General features: G+C 40.4%; 1 protein-coding gene across 2 annotated transcripts; it reads left to right on the top strand.

The window, feature by feature from the left end:
* Positions 1-1,317: 1,317 nt before the first annotated feature.
* Positions 1,318-26,360, top strand: waca (WW domain containing adaptor with coiled-coil a). 2 transcript variants are annotated; one of them, XM_020631008.3, is made up of 13 exons: positions 1,318-1,545; positions 1,714-1,744; positions 3,022-3,214; positions 9,722-9,813; positions 12,569-12,684; positions 12,780-12,895; positions 16,081-16,326; positions 18,892-19,014; positions 19,216-19,364; positions 20,230-20,354; positions 24,059-24,272; positions 24,371-24,498; positions 25,104-26,360. In XM_020631008.3, the coding sequence occupies exons 1-13, from the start codon at positions 1,505-1,507 to the stop codon at positions 25,171-25,173; spliced, it is 1,644 nt and encodes a 547-aa protein (XP_020486664.1). In that variant the 5' UTR covers positions 1,318-1,504; the 3' UTR covers positions 25,174-26,360. The 2 variants fall into 2 exon arrangements, with proteins under 2 accessions (XP_020486664.1, XP_020486663.1); XM_020631007.3 differs by having other exon boundaries at positions 19,213-19,364.
* The last annotated feature ends 819 nt before the right edge of the window (positions 26,361-27,179 follow it).

Raw genomic sequence — 27,179 nt, 5'->3', positions numbered from 1 at the left:
GTAAATGGGGGTTGCAGTCAAGGTTGCCAGGTTTGTATAACAACCCCAATTATCAATCTTACAATCTATATATTGTGATGGCATCAACCATTGGCAAAATCATCAGCCTTACACCTGATGGTACTTTTATATATTGAATTCCTTGCAAATCATTGTTTTTAAGCAAAGTGAATATTTAGCACTTGAGCTGTAACTCACTGAAACCAAAACAACTTCAAATATCCCATAAATATCTTTCATAGGCATAGATGTGCACCTGACCTGAACACAAACTGCATCATTTAGCACCTACAAATACTGAGTTTAAAAATGCAACACCCTGACCACCAGTTAGTATCACCCATGTTGTTCCTGTGCAAACTAATTTGGAAAGAACGCTTAAATCATGTATCAGAGTAAAAAAAAAAGTGACGTCTACAGGTGTTAGGCAAGAAGATGGAACAGCAAGAACAGAGGAGGATCATTTTCTTTGTGTCTGATTTTACATAGGCTACAGGTTGAAATTACTCAGATTTGCTACATACTACATAAAATAGCCAACATTTTTGCTGCATATACACATGTCTATTTTGGGAAATAAATAAAAGGGAAACTAATTACCACATACTAACATGGCCTCATGAAGCCAAAACATATGAACACTTCTGATTGTTGTGATTTTAATTTATCACATCAGTGCTGATGCTCTGTAATACCTTTGTGTAAGACGTAAGTTATGTGTGTGAATTGTTTTGGTGGAAGAGATCCGTTTTTTAGAAGAGATAACATGGTTTTGATTGTTGTGTTTCATTTCGCAACAAGACATTTGTTGAGTTTCTTTAAAGTAGTTTACACTTCAACCTAACCCTGAAAATACGTGACATTAACATATAATAGACTAAAAAACAGCTTCTATCCCAGAGCTGTGGACAAACTCCTCAACCCATAAACACCCCCCCCCCCCCTCCCCCAACAAGACGGGAATACAATGTGCAATAATTACTTTACTATTATCATCCATTCACTGAACAGCAATTGCTCTGGCCACTTTTTACATACTTTTCTCTCATATCACCACAAATATATTTTTGTTGTTGTTGTTTTTGTAAAAGCTGCTGTTTAGGATTGCTGCTAACAAAGTTTCGTTGTGTCCTTGTATATAATGATAATAAAGATTATATTTATCTATCTATCTATCTATCCATCTATCTATCTATCTATAATGCAGTGAGATGGCACTTTCCTCAGGTACTGACTTCTAAAGTGTTTCCCAAACGGGTGAATGTGTAATATCTGGCAACCGTGCTCGCAGCTCCACTGGCTGCTCGGTCTCCTCACAGATAGACTCGGCTGAGATGGACTGAGTGAGGGCGCTCTTTAGACCAGTGCTGCCGACAGCTTTGAAACACCTACAACAAGCTAGGCTGAAATAACTGACAATTTTACGTCGCTGAATAAACAAGACAATTTACAGAAGCGTTATCAGTCTTTCACATCCCACTCCAATCACACTAACACGGCATTGATGGTAATGTATGCAAGGAAACAACCGAGACTCGGCGATGGGTAAACATCTTTTACTTATTCTGATTTTAGCTACGCTTTTTGACAATCCGCCATTTTTAACTGAAACCAAAATAAGTGTCCAGAAACTTGCACGTCCAGCTTGTTGCAGCACTTTTAACTATTTCTCAACACTTCATGCTTACAACTGCTTTTTCTTTATATTTGCAGGTGCGACCGAAGAGATTCACAGCCCTATCAGGTACTTGTTAGCTTCACCTAGCCTGCTAGCAGCAAATAAGATTAAAATGGACACTCTAGTTCAGGCTTCTGGAGAGCACAGCAGGCCGCAGTCAGTGCGGAAAATAGCCTGAAAAGTAAATTAATTTGCTAAAATGAGCTTCTAGAGCGTTGCAAATGTTTCCCAACGTAAGTATGGTGTGATAAAGGAGACAAAGACTGAATATATTCGTCGAGTTCAGCTGTTTTGGAAAAGGTACAGCCGAGTTTTATTACAAAGCTAATGATAGCCTGTTACTGCTAGCCCAGTCCGATTAGGGCCTGACCGCAATCTGTCATTATAAAGATACAGCTAGCTAAGCTCTCTAAACATTAAAGTGCTCTAAATATTTACAGCTAACTAATGCATTAACATTGAAGTGTCATTTGTAACACTAGCTAACACTAGTTTGTCTGATAATATGGTGTTTACCTCTCCATTACCTGAAATTATAAATGTGTCAACAAATGACAAAACATGTTAGATCTATTTTAGTACAGCTACTGTTAGGGCTGCACAGTAAATAGCAATAACATGGTTTTTGCAATAATATACACTTAGTAAAAACATTACATTAAATGATCTTTTTCTATCTCAGTATGTGCAACATTGATGGAGGTAAAGGTTTAATGGCTATTCTTCAACACCATGTTGAAGCTCCAGCAAACTATCATCTACCCTCACATTAATTGGTGCCAGTTTATTGGTTCATAAACAGTTTATAAACACACCCATTGTGTAAAACAAGAAGAACAGCAGATCGGCATAAAAACTGAGTTCTAGATAACATGCATTCTTTAATATTTGTTACCGCTCTTCATTTTGTGACTGAAATATTGAACAAAGTAATCAGTTTTTCCCAGTATCATGCAGCCCTAGCTACTGTGGACATTTTGTAGAGTTGCAATATAATCATCAGCACCTGATGAAGAGCGTGATTGGGTTCGAAACTTTCTTAATACCTACAGCAAAAAAAAAAGTATATCTGGGAGCCATAGTGTTGTGACTCTTTGTACATCATATCCAGTTGCAATATAATACATTAACAGATACAAATATGCTGCACTAAAAATAAAAATAAACAGCTGCATGAATATACTTTGCACGAACAGGCTGATATTAAAACAGTCAAAATATGGTCTTAATCAAAAAGGTAACACCTTTTTTAAAGCCCCTCTGAATACTATGATAAAAGGATGAGATCATTGTAGAAATGCAAGACAACAAGTTGTAGTGAAGTGTTTGATTTGTGTTTGCAGACTCTCAAATACTCATCCAAAAGCCAACCAGGAGGGGATCACCGACATGAAAAGATGCGCGACTCCTCAGATGTCACTCCTCCCTGCAAAATGCTTAGGAGGTCTGACAGCCCTGAGAACAAACACGTCGACAGCACGGGGCATGGCAGAGCAAAGGCTGTCCACACACACCGGGCCAGAGACAGAGACGGAGGTGAGACACAGTGGTCATTGAGAATAAAACAGGCTTGGCTACAGATAATGCAGTCAAGTAAGCCTGCAAGCTTTAACCATGGCACTCTGCAGCAGTATGTAGGTAGGTACAGCTTCCATGTTTGTTTCAGCTAAGGATAAGACTAGATGTTGTAGTTTTGTATCAGACAGGAATGAAATGCATGCAGCAAAGCAAATATCTTTCTAGTCAAGTAGCATTTCATGTTAGAATAAATCTCGGCTCTTTGCTGCTTATTGAATACTCATTGTGGCTTCTAAATATTAATTGCAAACCACCTGTCCCTGAACTCCCAATAGGGGCGAGTTAAAAAAACAACAACAACATGAATGATGTCTGAGCATTCAGTTGTGGAGGTAAATGCCAGTAGACATTTTATTTGTTTGAAAAAAAGGGATGTCCAATGATGGAGATTATGGGTGACAGTTTTGAATCTTATAGAATTAGTCTGCTAGAATACTTTTTCTGAGATGGCACCAACGTCAGGAATCAAAGCGCTCGGTCCATTGCTAAAAACAAAATGTGTTTGTCAGTGATGTAGTCTGATTTATGCATGTGTTGAGAAAACATTGTGATGTGAGGTTTAATCTAAGTTAGAATACTGTGTGTTGCTTGTGTTTGATTTTCAAACAGTGTTTTGTATAGCCAGTTTTGTAAGTGATGGAACCTTAGAGGACTAATGTTGATCTGCAGCAGGTACTGCTGAATGTGTGAGACATATTTCTACAGAAAAGAGACCACCGAACAACTGACTATAGACAATACAGTGTGCAAATAAACTGGCTGGGTAGTGATGGAATAGCTTGAGTTTATTAGTTTATACTTCAAGAGTAGAGATAAAAACCCTGAGAAACACAAAATCAGGAATCAGGCAGATTTTATGAAGCAGTGTTGTATTTCATTTCATGATATAGGGCTGACCCCTTAAAGTCCACATCTCAAATCATGAGTCAGAGGACCTCAACTAAAATTTTGTTTGTAGAATCGCTGCATCATGTGTAAAGAGCGCTGCAGTAGAAAAAAGCTTTGCAAGCTGTAGCCTTTACAAACCAAGTCTCTAATGTACCTGTCAGTTTACACGGTTCTTGGTGCAGCTGAATTATCCACAGTGTGTCCTCCTCTTCTAAACTAACAGATCTGATGATTAAAATCAATAAAAACACTCAACAAAGCAAATAAAAACAACAGGGTCGGGGCCCATGAGCTGAGCTGCCCCTAACTTTTGCTCAGTTTTTGTTAATCTGATGAAGTCAGGTCAAGACACCAGATGAAAAGTGTTATAAATCCATTATTGATAATGAGTCATTTAAAAACAACGGTGAAGTGACTTGAGGTAAAATCACAGCAATGGACTGGAAATGTTTTGATGTCGGGCGAAGATATTGTGCTTTTAGAAAACAACATTGTTTGGAGCACATTGGAGTGCACCTTAAAAGTAAAACATGAAGCTCTTGTCGGCTAATCCCTCTCCTGTGTAGCACTTAACTCCAGATCAGAAATCTGATGTCATTGACACAGTTCTGAGTCTGGTAAAACCATAGACATTAGACAAGTAACTGGTTTATGGGTCTTCAGACTCTGACATGTCCAGCTAGTGAAAGAGATACACAAATATAAGCTTTCATTATTTCAGTAGTTTTATGCTGTTATTATGTAAAGGCAACAAGTGACTGTGACTGTGGCCGTTAAAGTAAACATCAATGTTTCTTTGATAAGCTTTAAAAAGTCAAGTACTTGAAGTGATAATTTATAGAATGATTTTAAGTGAATGTTGCCAAGGTTCATAACTCCAGTTATCTCTTTTTGTTTATTTTAAACATGTAAATTTACTGCGCTGATAAAAACATTAACAGTCATTTGTGTTGATGTGCAAATACAAACTCACAGACAACACAGCTACCACCTTGGGCAGCTAAACCTGTTTTAAACATGACAGGCTTGTTTTTACTATTATTCAATCTAAAGAGAGTTTCACTTTCATCTGCAGGGTTGAACAATCTGATTTCAAAGCTGAGCTAAATCACAAATAAAACTTTCAGTGTGACTCACTTTTTCAGTTCAGTAATGTACCTTTGCTTGTAAAGGAAACTTCATGATTTTTTGTGAATATTACTAGGGGTGGTTGTATTGTTATTTAGCACCATTATAAAGTATTACATTTTCTGAAATGTGACTAGGGCTGGCAATCTTTGGGTGTCTGATGATTCGATTTAGAATTGATTTTGATTCAAAACCATTCTGGATTTATTGATCCATGGATTCAAAGTCTATTTATGATTGAGTAAGTTCTTCAGGATCTACATTAGTCATCTGTGAGACTGGTTGAATGTCTTGCTGCTCCATTTGTCATTTTACTGAGTTAAAGAGCTAGCCTTAGCACTTAGAAGGGAGTCACTGACTAGCCCAAATAAAAATAAAATAGGTTTTTGGAAGTTGTTGTGCTGTGAAGAAATGAATATCTTCTTATTTGAAGATATGGTGATACTTGTGTGCCCGTTTCTTAAGTAATGCGATTCAGTATCATGAAGATTTTGTTTTGCTTTTTTAATCTTACACAGACTTATTTCTGTTTCAGCAGTCGCATTTCAATGCAGAATTATACAATTACATTTATTTAGAGATAATGTTTTTAGGAATATTGTGAATCACTTACACATCAAACTTGTCTTGTTGTTCTGGGCCAGGTGTATGTTTATATAATAGTGTCTGAATATAGTCAACAGCTTTCTGTTAACAGTATTACAGTACATTTCCATAATATTTCTATGATGCTTATACAGATTCATATGGATCTTGATGGAGCGCTCTGTCCGGTATCTGCGCTATAATTGCACAATTCTAATAACTGATGCAATTTCTGAACAACTAACAAATAATCGTTTTACAAAGTGGGAAGAATGAACACGTTAAAATCTAGCCAGTCTTGATTTACAGTTCTGTTTTTGCTGTTTACTTTTTTTTTTTCCTGAAGATTTATTTTTGGGCTTTTGTGCCTTTTTCATTAGAGAGATAGGATAGTGGACAGAGTTGGAAATCAGGCAGAGAGAGAGTGGCGATCGACATGTGGGAAAGGAGCCACAGGTTTGAGTCAAACCTGGGCCTTCCGCTTGTCGCGCGGAACTATCCACTGTGCCACCAGAGCCCCTTTTTAGAGTCTTTTTAAATCCAAGTTCAATCACTTCCCTGGCTGACATATTTTTGTCCCACTTGCTGTGCATCGCTGAGTTTGTATCTCTCCCAGATTTGATGGCTTGGTAGCATCTGTTGAGATTTACAACAATGCAACAGGTCTGTGATTTTCCATAGTGGCTGAAAGTAGTGCACTAGCTATTTGTTTAAAATGCATTGCAAGATGAAGCTGTATCTATTATACAAAAAATGGCTAGGAATTAGGAGTGTAACGGTACACACAAATTTCGGTTCAGTACGGTTCCTTTTTTTTCTTTATTAGGAACATTTAGAATTTCCCTTTTACACATTGGGCTACGGTACTCGTCTTGTCAACGTCTATTTGTCCATTATTGAGGGAATGGGGAGGGAGGGTGTTCATTCTATCATGCTGCAGGTTATTCTCCCACACAGACCCATCTCCCCCTCCCCTTTCATCGCTGAAAACGAAACTTAAGAGTAAGTCCGTAAAAAGAACTCCATCCCGGTTATATGCAACTGTCCAAACCAACAGGGCTCGAGGAACTAGTAATCTGCACAGTTTGCACAGTTTATGTTTGAACTTTTTTTTACAACTTAAAAGCTGTGTCCCATACCAGCGGCCGCAGCCTTCCTCCACCCTGAGGTGTGCTGCCGCTTTGCGGTCCGTGTGGGAACACAGATTAAAGAACTTTTGTTCCGCACGTACTCGGATTGGACCGAAAGCCCTCTACCGAAACGGTCCAGTCTGAGTATGTGTACCTTTACACCTCTATTAGGAATCTATTCAAAGTTATTAATGCATATTTGCAATTCTCAAATTAATCAATTTTCTCACCTCTACAAACAGGCCAAAGTTCTAACTGTAAAGTTCATTGTGTTGCGTTTGGTAAAGAACCCACAGGAAAATGTAACCAAACCCGGCAGAACCCCTCATCTGTACTCTGGGTTTTTGTCTTTCAAATGTCTGTTTTGATTTTGTGGCTCACAGCTTGACTGTTTTGGTTCATCCTCGCTGCTGTCATCCGCTTTGTTTTAAGCTGCAGCTGTTCTCAGCAGCTGTACTTCAATAACCTGCTGTACTTTACCTGCCTAGCATCAAACTGTGAACGGTCAGTAAAAACAAAGTGAGCAAAAGGCCAACGTTTAAGAACAAGATATTTTTTTTAATCAACAATTAACAAAAAGAAGAATGAATACATGCATCAGATTTCCATACAGTCCATATGGAAAAGTCCCAGTGCTTCCAGGGAATATGACACAGTAGATATCTGTAGAGGAGGTCTATGCGACTCTACGGTCTCTAGAGCAGAGAAGGGGGTGTGGCAGCCAAAAGACAGGACTTGTGCTTTCAGGCATCTGTTTTCATCATCCTTCTGCCTCCACCAGCATTGCTGTTTGTTGTCATTTCAAGACTAGGTTTGTAAAGATTCTAGATGCAATGCTCGTGCTCCTGTAGTTCTCTGTGAACAGTGAGGAGTAGATCAGCATTACAACATTAGCATCCGATAGCAAACAAGCTTTGGTTAGCCCATCAAGGTCACTGAACTGTGAAAATAAAAAAATATTTTATAAAGATAGAGCTGTTCTCTAAAGCTTTTAATAAAACCTAAAACTACTGGAATCTGTGATACGACACTTAAGGTTGCCTTTTTTACAGCTATTAAAGTGTTTTGTTGCTAAGGAAAACACCACAAAGTTATCTTTGTGCTGTAGCTGAGAACAGTAGATATCTGCCAGGCTGTCTCTTTCCCTGTTCTCTAAATACAAACACAAATTCACGACTTCAACCCAAAACTGCCCTGAGCAAAACAGAGAGAGCAGCGGTGCTTTACTGACAAGGATGTATATTGAGAAATCATCATTACTGACAACAAAGCAGTGAAACAGATATGCAAGACATCATTTTGTTTGTTTTCACAGCAGATAAGCTTGTAACAGTTTAAGAAGGTGCAGGATTTAGTTTAACCCAGCTGAAGTGTTCGTATTGGGGATGCAACAATACAGTCAGCCCACGGTTCAATACCAACCTCGTTTTTTGGTCACCGTTTACGGTATGGTTCAGTTCTGATGACATGTGCCCTTTTTTTCTCCATTTGTTTTTAATGTAGTTTTTGGCAAATCTTACAGAAACAGAGGTTAAGGAAGAAAAACACTTTTTTAATTCCAAAGATTTTAAATATAGGATTCCCCAACATGCATTTGTTGGCTAATTTAATGCTACCCCTTTGAATATTTTATCTTCAGCACACTTCGCAGAAACATTAGTTGTTACTTTTCTCTTTCCACTCTCTACTCATTGGTAAAACTACTGTTCCCAGAAAAAGCAAGATGTTTTGATGCATTTAGAAATGTAATCATCAAACAGATAAAATAACTTTATTTTGCTTGTTCTGTTTGTAAAGCTTTGATTCACCAGACATGTATCATACAATGTACCATATGCCTGCACTAGATGTGACAATGAGATGTGCAGTAACATTTTTGTTAATAATATAAAGTGCAATTAATAAACAAAAATTAAAAGTGCATAGCTTAACTCGCAGATTTGATGTCTATCTGCTGAGCATGTCATACACGATGCCTGTCATCACCATGTCCCGCCTGATTTCTGAATAAATACAAAAGGCTTCTTTTTTTACCTCTGAATTATAACCAGTTAATCGAAGGGAAGCTGGTTGCTAAACTTTATCTGAGTCTGGTTTTGCCCAAGATTTCTGCCTCTTAAAGGACGTTTTTTTTCTTGCCACTTAAGCTTTGCTGAAAGTTGCTTAGTGCTGTGCTCATGATGGGTTAATGTTTGGTCTTTGTAGATAACAAAGCAAAGGACTTTTACTGGCTCTTTTGAAATATTCTTTAAAAAAAGAGTGATATTTTTTACCTGCTTTTTGTTAAGTGTATTGAATTAACATTTGTTATGAATTGGTACTATACAAATAAATATTGATTAATTGGAAGCATGACCTTTATAGCCAGACATCTGTCCAATAGGTGAAATTACACATGCTGAGTGAGAAAGTGACTATTATCCATTGTAAAAGGGTTGTTATTGCACAGTCTATACTCTGCATTGGATATAGAAGCATTGCTGTAAAGTTTGGGTTTCATCGTGCTCTTAATTGTTTTATTAAGCATATGTTTGAAAGTTAAAGAAATTCAATATACATCCACTTCTTCCATTTCCCGAGTCGACAGCGAGTGTAAATCACTTCTGGCATTGCTGTGTGCCGTTTGTTGTCGTTCTCAGCCAAGTTTTCCGGTCATGTCTGTGAACATGGCACTGTTAGTTATTGGTTCATACTGATGATTTCTTTCCCTTGTCTTGTGCTCTCTTTGTTGCAGGGACCAGTTATTCTCCACAGGAAAATTCTCACAACCACAGTTCCCATCATAGCTCCAACTCGCATTCAAACCCCAGCAAGACCTCAGACACAGTAAGTATAACCTCTGCTTCAGCACGGGGGCAGATGATGGACTAAACATAGTTTTTCCACTACCACAGGCAGGAGTTCAGGGCAGTAGCTGTTTTTCTGTAGATTCACAGTTTTTAGTTCAGGTTGAAGTGTTTTCTCTTTGTGAAGTTGGGAAGGTGTATGAGACACCACTACTTTGGTGAAAGAGCCCAGATTTTCACTTTGGCCTCCATTTTTATTTTAATTTTCTTTTTTTTTTTTACATATTTTGGTTTCCGAACGCAAAGGCAGATTAAACTGTTGGAATCGGTGGCTAGTAAATCACACATACAATATGTGCAGAGCAATCATTTGGGAAAGTACAGGTGAGAAAGTTTGCACATTGAAAGTGCTTTGTTTGGAAACTGATGGGTTCAAATTGCTGTACTCAGTGTCTAACACCATTACCATAAGCATTGCTACAAATATGGACTTTTTTCAAAGATGGATTCTTGTTCTACCAGAAACAGTTGTTGCATTGCTGTCATTAAAGCCAATAAACTCCCAACAACAAAAACAAGAATTTAGTTAAAAACCAACACAAGAGTTGTTGGTCTACTAGGGTGTAGATTTTTGTACATGTTTAGTCATTGTGTAAAATAATAATATTGTGTTGAATCTAAACTAATAATTAAGGTTTATGAAGTCTGGTGGCTTTAAAAACAAAGTGAGTGAGGGTTTGTTTTACTCTGAAGAAAAAAATATTTGTCTTTGGAAGGATCCTCTAAAGGATGTCTTGGAGAAGAAGGCACTGAAAACAACATATTTTGACAGGGTTCCCACTCCTCCTGGGAAACCTGGCTAAAAGTTGACTAATTTTCCAGTCCTGGAAAATGAGAGGAAAAAGTAAAATGTCCTGAAAAATCACGTGTTGTCCTGGTAAATTATTCCAACACTCTCCTACAGGGTAGGACATTTTCACTGCCACATGTTGATAAAAGTAGCGATTTGGTACATACTCCACAACGCACATTGAATCGAAGTCTATAGGTAATGGCTCCGCCTCCCCCTTGTGTCAAAAGTGGATGTTTATTTGAGAGGATGGAGCAAAAAGAGTCCTGGAAAATGATCTCTGGAAAAGAATGGGAAGCCTGTTTGACCTGAAGCACTCATATGAAGCATTTCTCAAATGTTTTGTTTCTCATTGTCAAATAGATCCCAAAATATACATAAAAAAAATACCAGTATTACCCTTCAGTATTAGATTTGTCTTCCATGTATCTGTTACAAGTGGATATGACCGGAGAATCCAATCAGGTTTGTTTGTTTTTGTGCGGTAACAGTATTACATCGTGATGTTACAGTATTAAAAGGGATTGCGATTATGAAGAACTACAACATCCCTTCTCTCCCTCAAACAAACCTGGGGTGCCACACTGAACCGTCTTCTGTGCATGAGACACACAAACAAAAATGTATATGCCATTGTGTCTAGCTGATTGTAATGGGTTAATCTCTTGCTGAAAACACCACATATCCTGGCTCTTTCAAAATAACAGTGTGTCAATAACATAATGGCTAGGGACTTTAATTGTGATGGGTTGTCAAAAATATGTGTTCCTTGTTGAATTAACTTTGGCAGAGCTACAATTAGCGGACATTTTCAATAACACTGTTTGGAGTTGCAGCATTTAGAGCCGCTCCTTTGACCACGATTCAGAGCCACGGTCTTTCTGTTTATCATCTGGGACTTGCTGCAGGCGAGCTCGTCCACATGATGTTGCAGTAATCGCTGAAAGAATACAAGGGAGAATACAAGTTAACCTGATTGCTGTGCTACAATTCACTTCTTTCATTGTAAACACTGACACTCACTCTGAGTTAGTGAGCATGACTGCTGGCTCTGCTCTTTGAGTGTCAGAGCAAAACCTTGCAGAGGACCACCAAGACTAACTGTCGCAAATCACTACGTAACACTACTTTCCTTTACCCACCCTTGTCACTGGTAATTCAGTGGCTGAGCAATCCATGTTGCCTTGTGTGTGCACTACAAATAAACGCGTGTTTAAACCGGTGATGACGGTATTGCAAAAATCCATGTGGTGGCAAAACGTAATACCAGAGCTGGTGTTGATACCAGTAAACTAACATTCTTCTGAATTCATGAATAAATCATTTTTGACTCTTGCTTTAAATTTTCTAAATTTAAATTGTTTGGTGAAGTAAATAACTGAACAGGCAAAATTCCATTTCAATTCTATTGTTCATACAGATTAAAAATGTGAAGTACTGCTTCACATTTGGGATGGGATAAGACGCATGCAGTGTAAACGTGACTATTTGTCACATCAGTATGTTTGTGCTTCAGTTATGGATAAGTTATCATTTTTGTGCCGTATCTGCTACTTTGTTTTAAGCTATAAATATCACAGTAAAGAGGAACGTGTGGAAATGTGTAAGAACCTTTGGCTTAAAGAGTGAAAGCAACAGCAAATGGGTTTGCTTTTCACACCGGTCAATCTACAACAGACCTTTTTAAAAATGCAAAATTGTTTCACTTTGGTTACCTCAACAATCCCGAGCTTCCTCTGAAATAAGCCCTTCCTCCCACTTGATGTGCTTCTGTGAAAACAAGCCAGCTATAACAGTCTGCCATCCCCAACATCTTTTGTACATTTCAGATGACATTACAAGCTCTTGCATCAGACCCCCTCGACAAATACACTCACACTTTGGTCTCTGGCTGACCTCATGTCCCAAAATCTTCTCTCTTTTTTTTTTTTTTTACCTCCCTCAGCCTTACGAACCTGGTGACGACTGGTCGGAGCACATCAGCTCGTCTGGAAAGAAATACTATTATAACTGCAGGACAGAGGTGTCCCAGTGGGAGAAGCCCAAAGAATGGCTGGAGAGGTAGCTATAATTCTTCTACTAAAAACACTTGACTATGCCTGCTTTGTTTTAATCAGTGTAACATATAGGTTTATATGCATACTTGTGTTTTACAGAGAGCAGAGGCAAAAAGAGACGACAAAGACTGCAGTCGTCAACAGTTTCCCCAAAGACAGGGACTACAGACGGGAGGCAATGCAAGCATCGGCAGCCCCCGGCTTCACTGGTTCAAGTAAGTGTGACACACTATGTTGCAACACGTTGTCCTCGAGGGTCTGTAGTAACTGATCTAAATGAACCGCATGACTGTATCTTTATGTGCTGGCGATAGCTGTGATCAGAGGCAATGTCATTTTGGGTTGTTTGTCTGTATCACTCTTGTGAACATGTCTTAGGAAGACCTTGAGGAATTTTCTTACAATTGGGCCGAAACGTTCACTTTGACCACAAAATCAAAACAGTTCCTGTTTGAGCCAAAGGCCAAGGCTACTGTGACCTTATGTCTGTCCAATTCTCATGGGGATATATATTACAGCAACACCTGGAGAGAATTTCTACAGCATCCAGATGCGTTAAAACAAGTAAGCCGAGGTTGACATGAAGCTCTAGAGTAGTTGTTAGAGTCTTGAAAGGGTACCATATGTTGACAGGTTTTCCTTCCACCTTGTTCTTTTGATATCTCATAAACTCTTGTAAAAAAATATAAGCTGTCTGGTTTATTATATTTTTATCTGTAAAGAGGCAAAACACAACCATGGTGAATTAGCGGAGGATCTCCCCTCTGTTCTACCTCTTGCATACACTACCTGTCCGTTCTGCCGTCTCCTGACAATCAAAGGCTTGGCAAAAAATAGAGCATGAGCGAGGCGTTTCTGATATTGCATCTCTCCTGTAAATGATTATGGTGCACTCTCTTCTATTTTGATTTCATGGTGATTTATGGCTGAGGCTGTATTTCTGGTTTATTTCTTTTGCAGGCTGGGATTATCAAGGATATTTTAGTTTCCATCTTTAAGCCCGAAGCTAAAGAGAATTGCTGTGATTGGTTAGTCATTCACAACTGTTGTGGAACTGACCTTCTGCTGATGAATGCTCAGCAAATGTTTAGCAAAAGACGGACTACAAATTGGAGAAACATGCATGTCGATGTGGCTTAGAACATTGAGCAGGAATTTTTTTTTGTTTGTTTTTTTGCAGTAGTGCTTCCATAATACGGTTTCTGTGTGCAACTCTTTTATCATTTCAACAACTATATGTTATAATGAGCTAAGAATGGTAATGGCAGAAGGTCGCCTTCAGTGACTCTTGCCAGAATGCCAATGTCTAAAGTGTTTTGGGCTTGTCGAGGGATATTGTATATCCTCAACCCAAGTTTCAAAATGCTACACAAACTGCTTTTAGATGCTCACATTGCTCCTCTTCCCTACTTGTGGTGTATACTGAGGATCCAAAAATCCAAAGATAATGCATAATGATCGCCTGCTGTGCCCCTCTGTATACTGCACAACTAATGACGTGCAATGAAATTCGCCCAACTTCAAAATCAGTCACATGACTCAAAATGTGTCGGATGTGCGGTGAGAGACAGTTTTGTAATGAATTGTTTCATGATGATTCAATGCAGAAACCCCACCTTACCTGAAGTTCATGTCTTGACGATGCTCACTGACATCCAGCTCTTTGCATAGTTGATGTTACCTGATGCTTTTCATCTAAGTTTCGCTTTCTTTTGTGGAAACCGCATCATCACATGGCAAGTAAAACCATTTATGATGACTGTCAGTGTTTTGGTTTTGGTCATATGCAAAATTCAGCTTTCATGCAGGGTTTCATGTAGTGCCCTGCAAATCAACTTTTATTGTCCAAATGTTGCACATGTTTAATTGTTCAGTAAGTACTCCTATGTGGCTATCAACACTTTATAAAAACGGTGGGCATCCTAAACCCTTTTCACACATATGGAAATCTCCTGAAAAACTCCGGAGATTTGGCTACCCGGAGGTTCTTTAGGCTACTGTGTGTGTGAACGCAAACAGCCGCTTTTTTCGCGCAGACTTAACCCGGAGTTTATCCTGCCAGACCCCTAGTATTTTATCTGCAGAATATCAGTGGATATGCAAAGAAATGCAGTGGAGCCAGGACAGGGCTGTAGCTACAGGCAAATCATCTTGAAACATCTACCCTTCGTAAAGCGCTCTGGCAATTCCTTATAAATTATTTGACCAAATATAAGAAAAATCTACTGAAATTAAAAATGATTTGTGGTGCAGCTTTCGTATGCTGTTGTTGAAAGAAAACAACCCTAGGGCACAGTTGAAAGAAATCCTCGTCATTAAAATTGTTGCATGATATTTTTAGTACAAAGAGGCACACCTCATTAATCTACTCCTGCGCATGCAAGCTATCAATGAAGATGTCTATATCATGAATTACCTGTTTCTGAATACCTGTCAACTCCTAAAAACACTCCCTTTCTTACAGGCCTAATGTTTGGATGATAACCGCCGGACACAAATGTGTTCGTGCATGAACGCTGTTGAAAGATTGACACAAAGAGAGGCACTATTCAAAAACACGAAGCCAGTCATTAGGTCTTGTTTTGTCATTGACGTTTTTATTACTGTGTTCAACACTGATGTTAGACTGTTACAGTGGGAGCCAAGAGTTGTGACAGCTTGTTCAGTGTTAGCTCTGATCTCAAATGCTCACCGTCCTGTAGTTTCTGTTTCTGTACACTTCACTGGTTACTCTTCAGCAGAAACTCTCTTACATTACATTTTTACATTTGACCGGCAACGTGGATGTGATCATTATTTCCCCTCAGCTCAGGATGGGGCTAAAACCCCCTCAACTTACTTGAAGCTGTTGTGTGGTTGTGTAAAGGGACTCTCTTTATATGACTCTTCTGACTTATTGATCTTTATTTACTGTCAAATCCAGAGTATAAGATGCACTTAATACCTGTTTTTTTTTTTCTATCTAAAACGTCCACTGCCTCCTTTATACCGGTTTCACCGATATACTAGTAAACCAGTCATTACCATGAGTGCAGCCGCTCCCTTCACCTACTGCAGGTAATTGAAAATTCATCCCCATTCATTGTGCACTGCAAGCTGATTTCAAGCTGTCCTGGGATACGTAGCGACGCAGACCAGGCTGGCTAAGAAAATCTTTAAGAAATCTTGACTATGATCTCAGGAGGTCATAATCATGCATTTAAAGAAAAATGGTGGTATGTTGTTCAGTAAATAAACCTTGTAGAGTGCTTTTTGATGGAAAAGACTATGTCAAAGTTTAAGAGGGACCTGCAGAGGTGGGCAGCACGACTCGCGGGCTGTGGTTACTTCTCAACTTTCACCGTAGGCTGTGGGTTCAACTACCGGATAAAGTGACATTCTTCTTCTGCTGTCTTCACAGAGTCCACCCAGGTGGAGAAACCTGCAGCCACCCAGTCTCAGTCTTCGTCCTCAGGCTCAGGGAGCTTGAACCCTTCATCAGGGCCTCCTGGATCTTCGGCCTCCACGGTGCCCGTGTCCCCGGTCCTGCAGTCCCCCGCCCCTCCGCTACTCCAGGACCCCACTCTGCTGCGACAGCTTCTTCCAGCACTTCAGACCGCCCTGCAGCTTAACAATGCCAGTGTGGACATGGCAAAAATCAACGAAGGTAGGAAAAAATACTATAGATGCACAAAGTATTAACATTCAACAGATGTTACATTAAGCTGGCTACACAGTCGAGGTGCAACGATTCGTTGACGTCATCACCAAAAGTGGATCTGAGGGAGACGCAGATTAATTGTTTCAATAATCAATGACTAGTTGACTATCAAAATAGTTGTTGCCTACTGCAGAGACTGTTTGAAAGGCTTCTGGTCTGACTGCTGAAGCGTTTATATTATATAAACATTTCTTTTGAGCACAGTGATTTGTCCTGCCTAACGTCACTAACATGTAGTTATATGGCTCTTGTGTCGCTGTCTGATAACGAATGCCTCTTGGTTGAGGTGAACTTGAAAAGAAGTGTTTCACTGATGTGATTAATGGTCACAATGGATGGTTGGATTATATTGGCAGATGATGCAATATTTGTAAACAAGTCTATTTGATAAGGACTACATGGAGGCTGCCCTTTGGTCTGCAGCATTGAGATATTGCTGTATGCAGCTTGCTTCATTTCCAGTGCCAGAAAGTTGTTTGGTGTGATCCTGGATGTGTTAGACTATCTGGCAAGTAGTTCTGCCCTCTTCATAGACAACAAGTGACCCTGAGTGCAGTTGCATTTTCTCTGTGGAATCCATCTTGGATGATTGTCATTCAGAGCAACAGCATTACTGACTGACTTTAAGAATGACCCATCATATTAGAGAAGCACTGATCCAACTTTTTGAGGTCCGATACCTGTGCTTTGGGTATCTGCCAATACTGATGTAGACCTGATCTGGTATTAATGTTAAATTGATAACCTGTATTCCTCGCTGTGAGGATGAGACTGGGAATCACTTGTGTTTTAGGCTGCATCAGGTTTTACATGCATACATACAAACTTAGAGATGCACTGATTGCAATTTCTCTGGCCGATTTCGATTACCCTGGTTTGACCTGCAAATACTGATTTTTGGGAGAACCCTGATTCCCTGCTAGCCTCGATGTCATCTTGTGTTATTGTAGTATCGATTGAGAGCCCCGTTTGCGGAATCTACATATTGTATCTTTAAGTTACTGTTACAAAAAAAAAAAAAAGAGAGGTGAGGAGGGAGCAAGTGCAGAGAAGCGGTGTGTGTCTCTACTCCTGTATGTTGAACCTTTTTCTCCTCTGCTGATGGGCACCTCACGTCTGCACTGACGTCCATGTTAGCTTGTTGTGTGTGTGCATAGCAATTCGTTAGGGTTTGTGTCGCTGTGCGCTGCGCAGGACATGAAACGGCTTGTGTGTGTGAGTCTGATAGGCACCAAATCAGCTATACTCGTTAGGACCCTCTGGTCACCGGTCAGGGCTGAGCAGGATAAAAACTGGCTGGTTCTGGTCACATGTCAATCTATCGGTGCCCCTTTAAAAATGACTAAAACAATGCCTCAATCTGAGTCTGACCCACAGTCTGTGTATCGCATTGGATCACTGACCCTCTGCTGTCACAGTGAACCCTTGTTGAGCTGCTCTGTATGTGCATAGCAGCCGAAGCCTTGCACTCTTCTGTTTTCCTTGGCTTTTTTTTTTGTTACTAGCATTACCTCTCAAAATGTCATGCACTTTAGTAAACTGATGAAGCATTTCTGTATCTTTATATCTCCAGCTTAACATTATACAGTAACTCCAGGTATCTGCGAAGCTCATGGCGTTTACATTAATTAACTCTGCTGATAAGTGTTCTAATACGTTCTCGGAGAAGCCGGTTAGAAAGCCTTCAGAAATGTGATGACAAACTGTACAATGGTCTCAAGTGTTTTGTCGCTTTCAAAACATAAGCATAAACATTTCTCTCGTCTTTGCAATACTGACGACAAAGTTAACCATTTCATTTAGTTTCTTTGTTTTTTTAAACCTGTAGGTCTGATTGCTTTTATAAATTTGACCTGTGCAAGCAGAGTCTGCATGAATCCTTGCTGTTGGCTCCTGAGATAATGTCTATAAACTATGGTTGGCTTTGATTTAATTTAGGAGACTGTATCAGGGCTAGTTCGTACCCTTTTTAAAAGACCAACACAGTTTCTATCTGTCTGTACTTGTGTCCATCTTGTCTTGTTAATTAATTACTTTGTTTCTTGAGATGCCAGGAGTCCTGTTTACCTTCCACCACACATATTTAATATACATTTTAACATCATTAGAAATTACAGACAGATATTTCAATAACACAAGTCCATTGGTGAAGTAAAAAAGGAAACCTGTCATTCCATCTGTTCTCTCTCCGTATCCTTACTGATGCTGGCAAACGACTGAACCAAGTTTAGTAGAAGTAGGAGGCGGAGATCGTTTCGTTAGCAGAAAATAGACCAAAAAATAAACAAAGGAGACCAGCAAAAGCATGAGCAGGACTATAAGATTTCATGAAATTCTTATATAGTTACAGAAATCAGAAACTGTTCAAGCTTGATAACAAGATGACTGGACATTTCAATATGAAATACATAATTTGACTGTCAAATTCAGTGTGAAGCAGTGCTGAAACCTCGTGAGTATCAGGACTTACTATGTCAGTCACGCTAACAGTGTTTCTGTTTCTTTCTCCAGTTCTTACAGCTGCTGTCACACAAGCTTCATTGCAGTCGATGCTCCATAAGATCCTCACAGCTGGACCGTCGGCTTTCAATATCACTACTATCCTCTCTCAAGCTGCTCAACTCTCCAACCAAGGTAAACAAAGCCAAAGCAGAAGCATGTCTGTGCTGACACTGTGTGCAGATAGAGCGACTTTTGAAAAAGAGTTGCTATCACCTAGCAGAAGAAAAAAAAAACATACTCCCACTATGGTTTGCATTTTTGGTATTCAGTGTAGTAGATTTTTTTCTACCCCTTAGATTGTGTCCCATTTTTTTGTATCTGTGTCTCAAGCAGCTCAGCAATCGAACCAGTCGCCGATGTCGTTAACATCTGACGCCTCATCGCCCAGGTCTTATGTTTCCCCAAGGATCAGCACGCCACAGACCAATGCTGGCCCCCTCAAACCCCTCCTCAGCACGCAGCCCGCCATATCACAGCAAAAAGTAAGTCAAGATATTTCCGTCTGTTTTTCAGTCAGCAAGATACTGTGCATCAAGTAGAGTGAATGAACACCTGGATGAATGTTTCAGTGGATTTCACTGGAAACTAGCCCAATTCAATAGGAAGAAAATCAGCCCTATGTCTGCAGTAGTGTAGCCTTTACATTTTTACATGCAGGGGAAACACAGCCTCTGCATACAGTGGTCAGTTGTGTGATTACTGGTGGTGATATCAGTCAGACTTTTATTGAAGATCAAACCTAGAAACAAGAAAGCTGGTAGTTTTGGTTTGCATCAATCAACACAAAAGTGGCAACATGTGCTTTAGCTCACATGACATTGCACTGCCTGTGACGTGAATATTTTTGTTTTGTTGTGCTACATCAGCGTAACTTCTGTTACTCTGTACCCAGACTCTCATGATGCTGTAGTGAGCACACACTTCCAGCTTCTGTACTTAATTTGTGTTACAACTAAGTTTTGACTCAATATTTCATTTTGTGATGTATATTGGCACAGAAAAGTAACAATACACAGTGGTTTTATTTCTATCTGATTAAAAGAAAAATGTGTTTGCCTGCTGGAGACATATATGATACACTAGTTTAATCCTTCATACATTTGACACCCCCCCCCAACAGTGGCTACATTGGATTTCCATTTTCATACCTGCCAACAATTCTGACTCACATTGCAAAAAGTCAGCCAACATTTTAAACAATTTTTTTAAAGCTTTGTTGTACCGCATGACTTCTAGTTAATGTGCATTAAAATTGTATAACAAACATTAGAGAATAAGCAGGTCAAATATATTACTTTGTAGTAAGTAATGTGTAACACCAGTCTACCCACTCTGAACCTTGTTTAGGTGAGTACCCCATCAGGGAAGCAGGCATCTCATCCCCAGCCCACATCCCAACAGCCCCTCTCCAGCGATAAGCAGCACAGTCACGATGCCACAACCGCTTCTCCACGCACGCTCCAGCGCCAAGGGTACGTACAAAAACACGACTCTGCCAAGATCAAACAGAGGAGAGTTTTCTAAAGAAGGGTCTTCATCGTCTTATTCTGTATGTGGGTCCTTGAGATTGCCACCTATCATGGAGTATATGTTTCGTTGACTGTACTGTGTTGGTTCACAGTGTTTAGGCTGGGTTTGCTGCTTTCTGAATGCTGAATCATTCTTTAACCAGTACGTGCAAGATGGGTTTTACCACATGACTTGTACAATTCTTATTCATCCATAAGGACTGCTGTGTATTTCTCCGTGAAATCATTTACCCATGTTATCAGAGCAGAAATGATGTCTTCCATGATGAAGCCCAGCCCATTCACATCAGCTCATGAATGATTTTAACACCATACAATTTCATTCCTGAGTGAACTGTCTTTCTTATGTTGTGTTGTTGCACCATCTGCTGGCCATTGATGGAACAATAAGTGTCATTTGGCTGTGTTGTCTTTAGTGCATCATTTTTTTAAGTTTAACCGTGAGAGGTCAGTTTGTCTGTTTTTACAGCGATGCTCATTACCACAATATAAAATATTCATATCTTTTTTGTCTGCACAGTTTTTGTTGATGTAGACACAAACGTTAAGAAAAATAAAAGCAGAATCCATCAGTGTTGATTTAGTTTGGATGCGGGAGAACTTTGATTAAGACTGGAACAGGGTAAAGGGGTATAATGGAAGAGAAGTGAGGGTTTCTTTTCTCTAAAATAGAAACACGACTTCATTTCACATATCAGTGAAATTGAAGCAGGGTTTTTTGTTTGTACGTTTGTGAAGCAAACGGTGTAGCCTCGTCTCCACAGACATTCTCATTTGGAGGTGAGATGTCCATGAGCTCTGGACACATTGAGAAGTATGCTGTGGTCACACCTTCCTTTCTGAAAAGCCACAGTTCAGTATGGCGTGTTTATTTTTCAGTAGGAGGTTTCAGTAGACTGAACCCTCTTGGTCATTCATTTTTTGGGTCCATCTCAGTAGACAGTAGTGATACTAACTCTGGGATTTTGTGCAGTATGGTTTGGATGCGTCCTTTCAGGAAAATAATTGTATTTAAACAACCACAATACTGTTCGAAATTAAATGTAAAACGCCCCTTCACATGCTCCTCCAAATCGATACAAATGAGGATAAAAAAAAAAAAAAACTGGGATGGATGTGGCTGGTTCAGGTAACACGTCTTTAGATTGTTTACATGCAATGGGAAGTTTTGTATTTTCTGGGCCATCATGCATATCACATCTGAGTTGGAGCGTCAATAACATGAGGCGGGCTACTGATGCCACTTCCACACTGAATGAATCAGACAAAGTAGGATCAAATATCGGCCTGCTGTTCGTGCCTACTGAACAGTAGATGCTAAAAGCATACAGCACGGAGAGCATGGACTGTCTACTGTCTGCAAAGTGCCTACACAACCACCTGGCTCTCCAGTTTCTGCAGCACGTTTTGTAGAAGCATGTTGTTGTTTAGTTCGGTGCTTCGTTCTTGTGAGAGAAGTTTTTCCTCCTGCACAGAGACTCTAACTCACGGTGTTATTCTTGTCATTTAACTCGAGCAGTGAAAACAATGTTGGTATTTCAGAGACAGAAAGCTGACCTCTGAATGATCCCCTGCCTGTGTTTGTTTACAGCGTGAAACGTTCTTTCTCTCAGGATGCAACACTGTATAACTAACTGTATAACTGTATAACTTAAGTTGTCTCTGCTTCTTGGAGGCTCTCGGTCATCAAGGTCAGAGTTTAAAGCTTATTCTGAAAAGCAACTGGACTTGGTTAAAGTTCATGGAGGCTTTTCACCTCTCTTCTTCATTTCAGAACCAAAGAGAGATGAAAGTAAAAAGTCTGCAAGAACTTCAACCACATCGACTTTCAGATCAAGCTTTGAATTGCAGCTTAAGGACGCACCCTCACGAGACAAACTGTACCGTTCCCAAACACATTTGACCCCCAAAGTCCCGTTTGTGTGACAAATGCGAGTGCTCCATACCGTGCTCAAGTTCGGTACACTTCCTTGGCACGGTTGTTAGTGATGTGAAAAGCAGTTCTTTTCAGTGTACTGAATCAGTAGAATCAGTTCAGTAAAGTGATTCGTTCACCGAATCGTTCAGTACTTCTCTGCAGCTCTGTCTGTGAATCAGAATTTAATAAGCTGAAACACGGCCGAACGTTTAGTTCTGCTCGCGATTGTACTGAGAACAGCCGGTGGTGAATAATAAGCCAATGAGCTGAGAATTTAGTTGGATAAAGCTACAGTTTGCAAACTGAAAGCTGCTAAAACAATCACATTTATTTTCCCTGACCATTCTGTTCAGTACACAAATCACTCACTGACTGTCTGACTGAGAGGAAGAGAGTGACTCGGAGGCGGAGCTCCACTCTTCCTCTCAGTTTGTTCAGTGATTCATGTCGGAGCTCCCGTTCAGTTCGTTCACTGAACGAACTGAACGGGAGCTCCGCCTCCGAGTCACTCTCTTCCTCTCAGTTCGTTCAGTGAACGAAACACTGACTGAACGTGAACGAGTGAGACTGCGAGTCACCAGCCTCAGTCACACACACACACACACACACACACACACACACACACACACACACACACACACACACACACACACACTGTACTGACTGAAACCCGATTGTAAGTGGATGTTAAAACAGTCAGCTGAGTTAAATTGAGTTGGATATAAAAGCTGTTTGTAAATTGACAGCAGATATAAAAAGCACATACATTTTCGCGACACCTAAATGTTAAATAATATATTTTCTACTTCCTCAATTATGGAGACATGAGAGAGAGAAGTAGGGGCGGGCTTTAGCGACACAGAGCTCCCGACCGACTCCGTCCTGTTGGTTCAGTCAGTACGTATCACTGACATGAAAGGAGAGGGATGGCGGGCTTTGAGCGACTCTTGCGGTCTAGAGAGAGAGACACGAGATAGGATAGAGGAGTGCGCAACTGAAGTTGAGAAATGAATGACTCTTTTCAGTAAGTGATTCAGTTCAGTTCGTTCATCCAGATGATTCGTTCATTTTGAACGAATCGTTCATGACCGACACATCACTAACGGTTGTAACATTTGGCCTGCTGCACGGTAAGGCTGCACATGTACAGTTAACTGCAGATCCAGGAGTGTTAGACGGCCGTATGACGATTCAAAATAAGCAACAAAGGAAAGAAAGCTGCGGTCATGTTCTCTGCGTTCTTCTCCATTGTGCCGAGTCTGAGACCATGCTTCTTGTTAACTTGAGGATGATCCATGATGATGTAAAGCCAAAGCGTGTGTCATATTAAGACGTGATGACGAGTGTACAAGAGGTAGCTTTGCTCAGGTCGGGAAGTTATGGAGCCATGTGAGTGTAGGCTAACTGGGGGAGTGAGGAGGGGCAACTAGGCCTAGTGTGAGTGCACCCTAAGTTGTTTTCTGTAATGACACTGACCTGCTGCTTGGAAAGCCTTGATCAAAGTTATTTTCCTACTTTAATTTTAAGTTCACTCTGCAGTGACTGCTGGTGATTTGTGTTTTGAGACCTTCCTTTTAAACTCAGGTAAAAATGAAAGTGTTGAAGAAAAGGAAGTTCAATGTTAAACCTGGCTTTTGGAAAGATTTTGATGTGTTTTGTTTGTGATGAGTCAGGTGATTATTAACATGTCTCTGTGCCCTCATACTTCCTCTTTCTGTGTTTACTGCAGCAGTCAGAGGAGTCCCTCTCCGGGTCCCAACCATGTCGCCTCCAGCAGCAGCAGCAGCAACAACCACAACAACGCCCCCAACTCCACCTCCGCTCCCCCATCTGCCTCTGCAGCCCGACCCTCCTGCACCTTCACCCCCACCCTCGCTGCTCACTTCAACGAGAATCTCATCAAACATGTACAGGGGTGGCCGGCCGAACACGCAGAGAAGCAGGTTTGTCCCACTCACATTTATTCATCATTTCCTGTGATTGAAGTCTGTATGTCATATCGTGAAAGCCTCCTCTTATACAAACTTTGTGTTTGACGAAGGCATCAAGACTACGTGAAGAGGCTCACACCATGGGGAGCATCTGTATGTCTGAGAACTGCACCGAGCTCAAAAACCTGCGCTCTTTGGTCAGAGTCTGTGAAATCCAAGCAACATTACGTGAGCAGAGGTGAGGACACACTATCAGTCTTAGCTACGTACAAACTAATACTCATTTGTTTTAAAGAGGACATATTATCCCCCCTTCTCCACCTTTCCAAATAGTCCCCTGTGGTCTAAATGAAACATCTGTGCTGTGCTTTGGTCAAAATATAACATGAATCAAGCACCAGAGGAGGTTTGTGACCCTGTATAAACTAGCTCTCCGTTTTGGTGTGTGTGTGTCTCTTTAAATGAGCCGCTCCTCAGTTTTCCTGGTAGACATCACTCCTCTGTAAGAAGAATAAAAATGGCGGACCTGCACAAAAGTTTTTGCTCTAGGCTGGGGATGGAGTCCATGGGTGGATCCAAGGAGTCTTTTCAATCAAACCAGCACTCCACACAGCGACCCTCCGTTTCCCAACCCAAGTCCCTACAGACTGAGCTACTGCCGACTGAAAGAACAGAAAAAAGAAGCCCCACTTTTTTTGAGGAGACCTGGCAGGAGATTGTTTTTCTTTTAAAACTCTGTTTCAAAGTGTAAATACAGCTGTCTCAATGCTGCAATATAAGCATGTAAAAGAAACTTTAATTTGAAGATAACCACAAGTAACTTCTGCTTTGTCTCTCCCACAGGATACTATTTCTCAGACAGCAAATCAAAGAACTCGAAAAGTTGAAGAACCAGAATTCTTTCATGGTCTGAGAACTTCTGTTAGCTAGACGGAGCTGGAGTCTGAAAAAGGGGAGGAAGACCCATTGCACATAGTTTGGAAGCTGGAAGGAGAGCAGTTGTTTGGTTCCTCTTAAGCCCAGTCGAAACACACACACACACAGGAGCTGCAGACGGGTTTTGCTTTGGACCGTTTGGGCTGCGACATCCGAGAGGGAAACATGAGGAGCTGCTGAGGGGAGGAACAGGAGAAGAACGAGGGGGAGTTGTTGGGGTGGTTTTACAAGACTCGGTTTTGTAAAAAAGAAAACCACAGCAGAAAAAAATGTAGATTTCTTGTAGATGTTATTATCTATGTTGTAAATATGTTTTGTAGATTGAAGCCATGGAAAGCCATGCCTATCAAAGCTTTTGACATCCAAACTAATCAACGCCTAGGCGGCTACGTTCATTAGCTAGCCTTTCCTTCATGTTAACTCATCTGCAGACTTCAAGCTTCATTTCGTTAGTTCATAGATCGTTGAACCGTTTGAGAGCGAGCGTGTGACCTGAGTGTGAAGGGAGGAGGATGTTTGGAGTCGATTATTTACACAAAAACCTGTCAGAAATCATAACACACTGGTAGTTTTTCCCCTTCAGAATGTGCTAAACTGAGTCTAGATTCTTTTCCTGTAACCTTTACTCCAACATCGGCTCTCTGCAGGTTCGTCAGAACTCGTCAGCACTGCTCGCAGAGGTTCAGTGATTTATTTGCAGCTTCTGGTGGCCCTGCATGTCCCAGTCTGAAGAAAAAAAACACAGTGCCTGGTGGTGTGATGGAGTGAGTGATTGAGATGAGAGATGTGATGGCGTGCTGCTTTGGACCATTCCCACTACCCCTCTCCTAGCCTCGGCCCTGCCCTGCCACTCCCTGAGACTCCCAACACCTCACACCCTCATGTTGTTTTTTTGTTTTTGTTCCTCTTTTACCCTCCTGGTTCATTCCTTTGTACAGTCGCTAATATACGGTGGAGTTTTAAGAAGAGGACGCAGAATAAAAAAGGTTTTATTTATAAAGAGTTGTAGTGGTGAGCAGTAAATCACAATGATATCAAGGATATGATGGTGGTACTGGGATGTGTGTATGTGGATCACCTTTTTGTGTCAGAGCAGGGCGGCAGAGGTCACAAGCTCAAATGTGAAAATGTATGTATTGTAATAAACATGTTCAACTAAAGCGAGCACTGGTTATTTCATTGGTTTGGTCGTGACGCTAGTGCCTTGTTGAAAGTCTTAAATCTCGTTTTAACAGTAGACCTCACCTCGTGTCTGAAAAGATCTTCAACAAGGGTTTTGTTTCCAGCACTTATCTCTCGCTTTGTTTCATTTTTTCCCTGTCAGTCAAAGAGCAGGGTCCGCGGCTGCCAGAAGGCCTGTTTTTTTTTTGTTTTTTTTTTGTCCCACCAATGCTTTCTGAGTCTTTGAACAGCATCACACATTCAGTAACGGTGACCACATCATTGCTTTGTATATTGTTTCCTGAAGTATATTGACAAATGAAATAAAATATGCCTCTCCAGGAAGATGTTGTTCTCGGCTTTTTGATGGACGCTGAAGCTTCAATTTGTTATTGCGTTTGACGTAGGAATAAAAATTTAACTTTTTTTTTTTTTCTTTTACTGTGGCCTTTTTATGCATTTGTCTTAGAGACAGTGGATAGAGTCAGAAACCGAAGAGAGAGTGGGGCATGACATGCTGGAAAAGGGGCCACAGATGGGATTGAACTCGGAGGATTTCAGAGGATTTGAGCAGACTTCTGAGGAAAAAACCTGACTGACCAAAACAAGACCTGATTGTTTATGAGCTGGGACAGAGTAAATTGAGTTTTATCTGTTAATACTGCTCCAGAAGCGATTGTAATAGTCTTTAGGGCAATTTAATGAAGACAGCATATAAATCAGAGTATGAGGGCCAAGCATTTAAAGAAAAGTGAAGACTCAGAAATTGTTCTTTGTTGCATTTTGACAAGTTCAAATACATATGTTCCATTTTAGTGCTAT

This window comes from Labrus bergylta, chromosome 20, assembly GCF_963930695.1.
Source record: "Labrus bergylta chromosome 20, fLabBer1.1, whole genome shotgun sequence".
Taxonomy (NCBI): Eukaryota; Metazoa; Chordata; class Actinopteri; order Labriformes; family Labridae; genus Labrus; species Labrus bergylta.
The sequence above is the reverse complement of the archived record's forward strand: the minus strand, read 5'-3'. Positions and strand labels throughout refer to the sequence as shown.

Excerpts from the sequence above, each read along its gene's own strand:
- waca (XM_020631007.3), top strand. The coding sequence starts at position 1,505 with ATGGTAATGTATGCAAGGAAACAACCGAGACTCGGCGATGG. Across the intron at positions 9,814-12,568 it reads CCAGCAAGACCTCAGACACA|CCTTACGAACCTGGTGACGA; the intron begins GTAAGTATAACC and ends TACCTCCCTCAG. Across the intron at positions 12,685-12,779 it reads CCCAAAGAATGGCTGGAGAG|AGAGCAGAGGCAAAAAGAGA; the intron begins GTAGCTATAATT and ends TGTGTTTTACAG.